The sequence below is a fragment of the Ceratosolen solmsi genome, unplaced genomic scaffold (genome assembly GCF_000503995.2).
Source record: "Ceratosolen solmsi marchali unplaced genomic scaffold, CerSol_1.0 scaffold14, whole genome shotgun sequence".
NCBI classification, from domain to species: Eukaryota; Metazoa; Arthropoda; class Insecta; order Hymenoptera; family Agaonidae; genus Ceratosolen; species Ceratosolen solmsi.
Genome location: NW_011948420.1, coordinates 3972689 through 3984292, shown reverse-complemented (window position 1 = coordinate 3984292; position 11604 = coordinate 3972689). Strand labels below are relative to the sequence as shown.

General features: G+C 32.0%; 1 protein-coding gene across 1 annotated transcript; it reads right to left on the bottom strand.

The window, feature by feature from the left end:
- On the bottom strand, positions 1-1549 carry LOC105360961 (uridine diphosphate glucose pyrophosphatase). The gene is made up of 3 exons (XM_011498004.1): positions 859-1549; positions 499-572; positions 1-225 (listed from the first exon to the last, which is right to left on the bottom strand). The coding sequence occupies exons 1-3, from the start codon at positions 1305-1307 to the stop codon at positions 68-70; spliced, it is 681 nt and encodes a 226-aa protein (XP_011496306.1). The 5' UTR covers positions 1308-1549; the 3' UTR covers positions 1-67.
- Positions 1550-11604: the final 10055 nt, after the last annotated feature.

The following is an 11604-nucleotide window of genomic DNA, read 5'->3' as shown; positions in this document are numbered from 1 at the left end:
ATTTTTATTTGTTATTCAAAATTAATTATTTAAATATATAATTTTAATAACTACTGCTTTGTTTGGATTAAACATATCGATCCTTCTTATTAATAAGAAACCACGAAACACCATTAAGAAAACTAGCGGGGCTTTGAACCTCTTCGGAATTAATGTAATTTCTTACTTCTTCGACGCTCATTTCAATAATTTCAATCAATTCGCCTTCCGATTCCAATCCACCTCCTGCAATTAAAAAATTTTTTAACAAAAGGAATCGTGTTATACTTTCTCTATCACCTTGAATATGATAAATTTAATCCTATTGGTATTATACATTAGTTTTTACAATCCAATGAATACAAGAATATTAGATATAAACTCTATCATAAATATATAAGAAATAATGACAATATGAAATGCAAAGATTTTAACATTCTCCTTTGCATTCCTCCAATGCAACTTATATTTATTCGTTAAAAAGAAATTTTCAAACTTGAAAAAGTACGGTAATCTTACCAGGATGGATATTCATTTCATCCGTGACTTCAACGTAGAATAACGTTTGTTTGCTTACTGCACAGCCTATAGACCTGTAGCATAAAATATTTGTATATGTGATTTTCAATTCGACAACTATTGTCTCGAAGGTAGAACCACATTCTTTTAATTAAATTGCACTCTGCCTATGAGCTATTTGAGATAATGGATAAGCAAAGGATCAAAAGTAAACCGGAAAAATCCTAATGTAAAGAAAATAAAAATTTACTTAACACTGAGATAAATATAATTATTTTATACACAAAGACGTCGTTTGCTGAAATTTAAATACCAACAATACCAAAACAAAATACTAATGAAACCGAAACTTAACACTACCTGTATGTTAAAATTTTTTGAAAAGCCGAGGTTGGCGCTTGATATCCACATTCTTCTTGAACTTCATCTTGAGCAATGTTTACCAAAGGCTTATCTTTGTCGACGACACCGGAGCAAAGTTCAATAGTAAGACCAAGCATTGGTGGATATTTGGCGAGATCGATTTCCTTAGTTTTTTCTCGATTCGGCAGGCAGGCGAAAAAGGCAGCAGGTCGAAATTGCTTGACGAAGATCAGCTTTCGACGACTAATATTAAATATAATTATAGATACACTATCGCCCGACAGCGCAAGATCCCATTTCTTTTGCATATTATCTTGGACATAAATCATTTGGAGTGGTCTTAACCATTTTGAATCACGAGGAAGAGGAATGATACGAACATCGGTCAAATTTAACATACGTTTCTGAATTTTTTTATTCTGCTCTTCAAGCGGCGTACTTGACATTTTACAATTAAATTGTTCCTTACTTCGCTATTTACACTCTAATTCTTCACTCTTATTTCCCGTCTCCGCGGAATCCTTACAAGATCAAAAACTTTTTTCTTACATGTCGATTTTCACGACTTTTACGTTGACATGACTGTCTCGATCAGCCAAATCTGTTTCTCATATTTGCGATCCATTTTTGAACTATACTACCTCACCCAAGAGTATTACGTTCATCGATTTCGAATAAATCAAATATGCCACCATTGATAAATATTTTGTAATGCATTTGCACGAATCCTTTGACTTTCGTATGAAAGATAAATTGTAAGAATGGCTGTACAATTTTGAAAAGTTATACTATTTATGTATTTATCTTACTTCCCACAAATCGAATAGTCAATGTTACGGTATGGGGTATCGCAAGGTTGCGTAGCAATCTTAATCGTATTTTAATTCAAATAATGAACTATTTTTTTACACAATAATTAGGTTTGCAATAATCGATAAAGAAACATGTTTTTGTTTTAATAATAAACCTCATGGAATGTGAGCTTATATTTTCACTTATTCTTCATACGAGACATACATTATATTCCGAATCGTTACTTCAATCATATGTACTATGGAAAATTGCAAATTTTCTAAACTATGGCCAAAAAAATATTCAAAAATCTTACAAACTTATAATCTGTAAGCATTACGTTTCATCAAGAAAATCGTATTTTTCTTATCTTCACGTTTTTGCTGGTTAGTGGTTAGTGACATCTATTAATACAATTATTACTACACATTCTTAGCCATCAGTCAATATTTTAAATAGCAAATTATATTTAATATATTATTCGTAATTTGACTTTAACATATAATGTTTAATTCAATAATTTTCTCATTTATTTATTGATTATAGCGTATTAATTAATATTGCAGTTTATCTGTATTGTCATATGTATTATTTATTGATGGTAAACATTATCTCCAGAATGCGGTTACGATTTGTGCGGATAGATGACTCTGTGAGTAAAAGATGATTAAGGAGGTGCTACCCTCTAATAGAAAATACTTAAAACTAAATATGTGTACATTTTAAATCCATTAAAATGTTTAAATTAATTTTTAAAAGCCGATCACTACGATTATAATTGCATGCATTTTATAAATTTTCATTACTCTTGTGGTATTAATGTACAAATCAATATCTTTATCATAATCACGAGTAAACAAAAAAAAATCGTCTCTATTTTCTATTAGAAGATACGTGAGACTTTTATATACTTTAACTAAGAATATTATTCACCACTAAGTTATGAAGAAGTTAGAGAATCATATTTTGAATTTAACCATACTTAATTTATTATGAAGAAATAAGTTTCAAACAAAAATGAAACCAAAAAAAAACGTCTGCAACGGACAACAAGTTAAGATATTAATTGTTTATTTACCTTTTAATTTACGTAGCTGCAATTAGATATTGTATAATGAGCTTATATATATTGAAGTAATATAAACTCTATTGTTATTGCACAAAGTACTATATAAATACTTATTTAATATTTTTACTATAATATAGTAAAATTCCGTAGAAAATATACATCAAATGTGGAGATGATCTAATGAAATTATCGTATATTTCTTTTATTCACACAGTGGACGCATTTAATTTTTCTTGTTTTTCTATACTTGTACGGGCAGACATATTTCCGAGAATATAAGTTCTCAAAAAAAAAAAAAAAAAACCAAGAAGCTTATATTAAGTTTATATATACAGTTTTGTATTTACAATCTTATATATACAGATCATCAAAAGTATGCGATCAACGAATAAAGTAATATTATTTTCTTTTCAAGCCTAGTTGAAATATTTTATAACCTTACGCTTATTTATATATATATGAATATTAATTTCATCGTTAATTCAATACATTTTTTATTTACGGATACACTTGCTTTTCTCGATTATAATAAAATCCTTATAATTTTTATTATTATTTATTATTCTTAACAATTATATTTACGAAATTCACGAGTAAAATATTGTATGAAATTTATCTGAATCGAGGATACATAGATAATAAAAGTTTTTATCTACACGAGGTTATGTTCCTACATAAACAATATGGTAATAAATAAATTACTCTAGTGAAATGTCTTTATCGTCCGACTACAGTTTTCCATGTTGATAAGACTCATTCAATGTTCTCAAATATAAAAATAATTGAACGTTATGAATTAGTTAATATTTTTATTGTTAGCAAGAGCTGTAGGCAAGATAAGGATTTTCATATCAATCACATTAAAGTATTGAAATTGAATAATAGCGTAATTATTAAATAAAATGTAAATATTATGTTAAAATCAGATTTCATATAGGCATTAAATAGTTCGTTTACGCATAAAGAAAGAGAGAAAGAAAGAATACAAACATTTATAGAATTACTAATATAAACAATGTATAAAAAAGGAATAAAACGAAATATAAATACTATTTTAGATTATATCCGCATGTATATGTATTATAAATGTTTTATGAAATTTTATGGGAATGTCGACTACATTTTATCTAAAATTGAATTCAGTCAATACGTTGCAGTGACATTATTGTAGATGATGATTGTTTTCATCATCAATTCTATCATTACATTATTACCTTTCAAATGATTTTCCTCAACATTTTCTTACAATACATAGTGCCAAGCACAGTCACAGTTGGATATTTAAAATTCATTAAAAACTTATGCTTAATTGCACAGCCTACTCTCTTATTCAATCGACAGTAAGTTAAATAACGTTAAATTTAATGGACAAACAAAAATCTTCTCGCCATCCAACTATCGAATAATTCATAATTTCGTAATGTTGCATCGGATATTACTTTCCTTTGTAAAAATTATGTAAATTAACGAGCATAATATTAAACAAAAGCATCATAAATAATTAATTCAATTCATATCCTATTATAAAGAGAGCGTAAAAGGGCATTTTAATTTACAGAAAGCACGAATTTATCACGGAACTCAACAATGTGCAACGCGTCTTATACTTGACAACATAAAAGCAATAATGATTCAGATTTTTGTCATATTGTAAAGAAGAAGATGGATTGGAGCTCTCCCGTTTGAAAAAAATACGTCAGATTGGCTCTGTTGAATTTATGGTAATATTATGCTTGGAGCATTTGAGGGATATCTTACAGCTTACATAAGACATTGGACTGACAGTGTTCAACAGGTGGCGCTCAAAGTTTTCGAAGCCTACATGCATACATTACATTATCAGCCTAAGAATTCGCATCAATTATAGTATTTCTACGAATCAGCATTTAAAATTATTACTAATTAGATATACAACGTATAGTGCGAGTACTATGATGTAGCTAAATAATACGGCAGTTCTTCGTTCACTTCGAGATTCGTATACTTTTTATTTGATAAATACCAACTTCTGTTTAAAATGCAAATTACAGTGTACGAAGATAAATTTATACTATAGCCAGAATATCTAAAAATATGAATATTATCAGTGAGTCTCAAAAGTTGTATAAATTTATGTAATATTTTTTTTTCCCCTTGTCTTTTTTCTAATTAGTAGTGTAATTTTGAGGAAAACGGAGTGGAGTTCCTATAAATATACTTTATATTATTTTAACGTAATTTCTTTATCTACGGAATAATACACAATAATGCTTACATACAATTAAGAATAATTAACTACTGTTCTCTCTCTCTCTCTCTCTCTCTCTCTCTCTCTCTCTCTCTCTCTCTCTCTCTCTCTCTCTCCAAGCGCAACGCCAACGCCGACATTTTATAACAAGATTCTGATTTTTTAATTTTTAATTTAAAGTTATTGATTATAAAAAACAGTATCTCGGGTGAACTATTTTGTTGTAGAAAAACATGTATGTAAAATAATTTATAATATTACAAATTATTTATAAACTCAATATTCTCGATAAATGTTTTTCTAAGTTAGAAATTTTTACAAGAAGTCGAAAAGATGTAATAACAACATTAAGAAAGCATTAATAAAATTCTCGTGTATTCAAATCATTTCTAACTAAAATGATTCAAGATTAGTTATATGTAAAGTTCTAGCATTTTTTCAACATTACATTTAAATTTATTATACTACTACATTAGCGTCAATATAACTTTTCGTTTTTTTTTTTTTTTTTTTTTTTTTTTTTATAATGATTTCTTTATTTTCAAAAGAATTCTTCCTGTTTTTTACCTTTTGGTTGGATAAGTCCCCCCATATCCTACGTCTTGCAGTCTAGTATTCGAGAAGCATATCGAATCCCTTTACTGGACGGACTGTCATTCATTTTCAAAATATCCGGCCTTTATTGTCGTTCCCGACACTAAATGTGGGCGGTTTAAAACATTTTAATCGCTCGATCGTAGTTACAGCTTCGAATATTTACATTTATAGATTAAATTTTAAAGCAGCTAAAAATTATCTTGATGATTCTGCAAATCGAATTGATAATTGCATTAAAGATTCAAATACTACACGTATCGTTAAGAGACATTATGTGTATAATGTTAAATGTCTTTAACTTAAATCATAAATTCTAGTTAGAGTAGTAATGATCCCTTGCTGTATTGCATTAACAGTTATTTGTCTCGAAGTATAAAAAATGTTTGAAAAAAAAATTTTTTTTTATTTCTTTGTCATCGATAAAAAAATCAAGCACATAGAATAATAAATTAAAAACTTTTTATCATTTGTATGAAAAGAAATTGTAATGCTCATTGAAACCATCACTTCATTTAGAATTTGATTATAATTATTTCTATAAACTTTTCATTACCTACAACTTGATTAGTGATGTTATTTTGTTAAAAGTATCCGCTAACAGAAACTGTATCATAAAATTAATTTTAATGAAAAATCAATAACTCTTTTGGTAATTCTTTCATTTTCATTTACTTTTTTAATACCGTTGAATTATTATTAAATAGTAACGATAGTCTGACAGAAAGTTATTAATTTTATATTTCTTTGAAAAACGTACGTACAAGTAGTTTCATATTAATAAATGCTTATATCAAACATTAAATCTACTGGTAGCAAGTTTCTTCCTCGTGCATGTATGTATATATATTATATATGTCTGTATATATATTATATATGTGTATATATATTATATATGTATATATATTATATATGTATATATATATATATATCGTGCATGTATGTATGTATATATACACACATTCCCCCCCCCCCCTTTTTTTTACGTATAAGCGTATAGAAATATAAAAAGTTTGATATGTTAAGTTAATTAAAATGTTGAAATGCGCAGAAAACAACGTATATGCCTATCTTGATATAAAATCTATCATTAGATATTGATTAATTTCAAAGAATATACCTTAGTCATACTATTTTAGTAACGTCTGAATTGAAAATATATGAACATTGATCATATAGCAGAATATAAGAAATTTGTCACATAAAAATTCATTATAATCGGTAGATGGAAAATTTTTATTTTTAATCATAAATAATATAATAAATTATGCCTTAAAAAAAAAAATAATAATAATAAAGTTTATTCCTTTTTAAATGGGGTTTTCTCGAATAGGATTGTAAGTATCAGCTTCGTGTATAAAATTATAATAACAGACATTACAATTCTTTGCAATTATGCAGTATTTAAATCCATCTATTTTATGCATTCGTTTTCAGAAATAAAGAACGAATGTCAGGTGCGATGCATGCGGTTATTCAATCGTGTTTGGATGCCAATAAAAGGAAAGTTTGTGGAAATCAAATGTAGATGAAGCGATCAACGCTAGTAAATATCGATACATTTGGACAACGGAGCGCAATCACGCTTTTCACGATGTTTGCTGAAAACGAGTTTGGTGACACTTTAGTTTGCAAATAATATATAAAGATAAGCAGTCTGAATATATTCAAAATCGTGCTTGCACATCACTCTCGAATGCATAGAAAGAGAAGGAGAAATAATACAAGATGATACGTGACACATGCACTCCTTTGTGCAAGGGGTCTTGCGCTATGTATCACATGTAAATACATATTATGCGATAGGAGTTTGTTCATTTTCGGGAAACGAAAAGTTTATCAGAAATGTATAATTTTCAATCGAAATGGACATGCGTACAGTCAAACTGAACTATTATTCAGAATATTGTATATTTTGTATGCGAGGTATTAAGCGTTTCTGGAGAAGTTTAATGATAAAAATTTATAACATATCAGTAGAGAGACAGATCGCTACCATGTCGTCCGGTACTCGCATAAATTTTTCTATAAGCAATCCATTTATACGTGTGTATGCGAGTGCGTGTGCGTGCGCGCGTGAACATTGAAATTACATTAGTAGGATATTAATTTTTTGATCCTCTATGTTTGTCGAATATTATGAATAAATATTTAATTGGAAATTAAATGAGTACATGAGAATTTTTTTTGTTTTTTTTTGTTTTTACAAATCCATATAAATCTATTTGCTAATTGATGAGTACATTCGTGTAATAAATTATATTTTCCATAACGAGTGTTTATGTTTCTTGAACGATTCGTTTTGTCAGCTACTCGAATTTCATAAATTTCATTGCAATTGGTAAATTTTCGTATCCATCTAACCTTATATCCTATCAACGTAATAAATGTAAATATTAATTTTGACAAATGCAATTCACAAATATAAATAACTATTTATAAAAATTGGATTTTTCATTTTTTCGTAGTTTTGCGTAGATTAATAACGTAGGCTCTAAAATAACGAGTAATTTTTAATGGCAATAGATATTATTTGAATCTATATCACTGAATAATAATGTTTATTAATTATACAGTGTGCTGAATGTTACTGTAGTTAAATAAATTAACAAATAAAATATAAAAGATTTTTCAGTTGATTTTTTTTTTTTTTTTTTTCATCAACACTGCAAAAAGTCATTACTATAGTAATTTTAATTAAAGTAATTATAAGCACAACAAAAAGCATTAATGTTTTATTTATGATCAAATAAAAAAGAAGTTGTAATGAGTATTATAGGTCGGTGAAGAATAAAAGGGTTACCATTCGATTGTTGCAATCTATTTTAACCCGTGCAAGCCGTAAAAATATAAACACGACTATTATTCGAACGTTGTTTTATATCTTAATTCTAATGATTTTAAGAATATTCGCTGAGTGTATGACTGCAGTTATTTTAATCCATACTGGAGTGCATGTCCTTTTATTTCATTTATGGAAATAGTGTCGACAGTCTGTTTCATTGGTTTCCCGAACGAGTGTTTATGGTAGTTGTTATGGCAGTTGCAATGTAAATATTATATAAATGTAAATATAAACTACTGCAAATGTATAAATAAATATATATATATATATATATAAATGTATAGATATATTTATACATTTGTAGTAGTTTCGCTCAACACAACAATATACGGTGCTCCCGTATTAAAATGCCAACAGTTTTATAAAGAATCTTCTTCCCATCTACTTTCAATAGCTCCATATATTTCATGCATTTAAGAGATCGAGCGATGCGTTGGAGAGGTGATATGATCATGGCAAAGAAATCCAAGCTTAGTTAGTTCCGAAGATGCTAATGCCGATCAGTGCGAAGTGTCAAATCGCGCGTACATTAATTGCAAAATCCCTCAGCCTCGTCGCAGCTGCAAGAATTTGTAAAAATCCGACGAGGGGCGGAACATGGTAAAGAGAAGGCAAACGCCGAAAAGGAAAAGTTGAAAAAATCACGGAATCAAAGTTAGGCCGTAGATCGCATTGAGCGGGATATGTTGCAACTACAGGCAGTAGTCCAAATTCCAGCGAACCCATGGCGTAATCTCTTTTATCGAATCAAATTCCAGCTCGAATTCTATCGAGCGATTATATTTATACGCGCCAGACGACGAATCCCTTAACTCGACACTGCACATCGATAGCATCCTGGCATTCGGCAAAAAGCGTTATCTCAATCGGCCGCAGAGGGAGATTTGGGACTGCGGTTAGAGGGGAGGGGGGAGCCCGGGGTGTCGCGACCGACGATCCCGGAAAACGAGGGTCGACGCTGGCGCCCTCGATCGGCGAGTACCACCTAAATAAGAAGGAAGAATTCGGATTCCTCGGGGCGCGGACGGACTCTCGACTTGTCGTCCCGCGGTACCGCCAAAGTCCGGCGGACGTGTACAGGTGGACTTGCGGCCGCTCGTCCCTCTATCTCCCGAAGAATAAAGATGAGGTAGATAGAGGGATTTCTAAGAAGGGCTCGATAAGCATCTGGCATCGCTTGAAATCGGCGCTCGCGGTCTCCCTTGCGACCCGCGATCGGCAATGTCGAGTCTCCGTTGTGCATGCAGGAGTGCGCGCGTGTGAGTGTGGGCGGCAACGACTGGAGTGACGGAAGGAGGGCCACGGGAGCTCCCGGTGAGCGAGCAAGTGAGCGTGCGACCAAGACCGATAAAAAGAGAGAGAGAGAGAGAGAGAGAGAGAGAGCGCAACTGCTCTCGCGTGAGTGAAGCGCGGGCGTCACGCGCGTCGTCCTCGGCGGCGCGGCTCTCCACCAATCCGTCCCTCAGCGGCCATGTTTGCCCTCTCTCGCCGGGGCGGAGCGCCGCCGCTGCCGTCACCGTCGCCGCTGCCGCCGCCGCTGCCGCCGCCGCCGCCGCCGCCGTTTTCTTCTTCTACTGCTTCTTCTTCTTCCTCTTCTTCCTCTTCTTCCTCTCGTTATTCCTCACCTTCCTCTTCTTCCTCTTTATTTTCCACGTATTTTTATACTTCTGCTTCATCATCTACTTCTTCTTCCTCCTCCTTTTCATCCGCCTTCTCTTTCTTTGTCTCGTCTTATTCATCTTATCCTGCATCGCTCTTTCTCCTCTATGGTACCTCCTTCTACTTATGCGGCGCTCGACCTCTTCTTCGCGGGCAACGGCTCTTCACCGCCGTGGAAGCCACTCGTGCACCTGCAGCAAGACCAGTGCCGTAGATCGTCGAGAACCAATGTTCGGATTTTCGCGGTGCGGATGCGGTTCTTGGTCGAAGAGACGAGGCCTCGAGTATCGTCTATGATTATCAAACGCTGATCTCGATATAAATAATTCGATATAAATATAAATAAATAAATAATATGGAATTCAGAAGCGAGGAGTGAAGGATGACATAAATTATTATAAGGAATTGTTTCTTGAGAGAGAGAGAGAGAGAGAGAGAGAATGTTTGAAGATTTTATTACTGCCGATTGTGGCTGTTTTAATAATACCAATATCCAAATGCAAGTTAAGTGTTAATGTCGAATTGGCGATTGGATCGTTATTTTATATTGCGACTACGTATTATGAAATGTGCGCGCAAGCACTGATGAAAAATGAAATAATCAGAGTCGCGAGTAAAGACGAATTCTTAATGCTTGATACTCGCGAAACTGGAAGTGAGACGACGATATTAGAAATTGAGTAACTTCGGTCGCATCGATAATCGCTAAACATTTATTCTTAATCCCAATTTTCATTAACTGTTTTAATTTTTATGTATGTGGATAACAAAATGTATCGTGGATGTTAAAATTTTAAGTATTTTTACAATTTGCGTGAATTGGTCATACTGCTCATGATCAATTCAAATGGTTAATGCTAACTTAGTAATTAGCAAGCGTGTATTATTTGACGAGCATCAATTGTAAATTGATATGTTCATGTTGGCTAATTACTTCCTCTACGTCAAACGAACGAAATCTTAAGCAAATTAATAACTATTGTTATTTTTAAGATCATCAGCCACTGCGTGTCGGTCATTGCCAAGGAAATGACATTAGAAATAAAATTATAAAGACTAATAATTCATGTAATATTATTGTGTTTTAGTAGAGCGTAGACGGCATTCATTATTATTTAATGTCTTTCTATTAATAATGCTCTTGAACCACTAAATAAGCATGAGGAAGAAGTCGTTGGTTAGTTAAAAAAAAATATACTAGAATAATGCAAAATATAAGCGAATTATTGTACTTGAAGTGTTTTGAAAAGTATTCGTTTTTAGTAGACTCGCTAGAAAAATACTAAAGGAATAATAATGTTCGTTCATAGCTCATACTCATAAAGGTATAATTTTCACCGATTGCAATAAAACGTTAAAGTAATCTATACCTTATGCAACACACTAATGCGCACGCACACGCGCACGCACGCACGCACTGACGAACGGACGCACACACACGCGCGCATGATTTACGTTCTTTAAAGTACAGTCACGTAACGGGAGGCTCGCGCTCGAAATCGGCAAGCAGAACAATTACACTTGCACCTTGGCGGACTGGCCAAGTAAGCCGGGAGC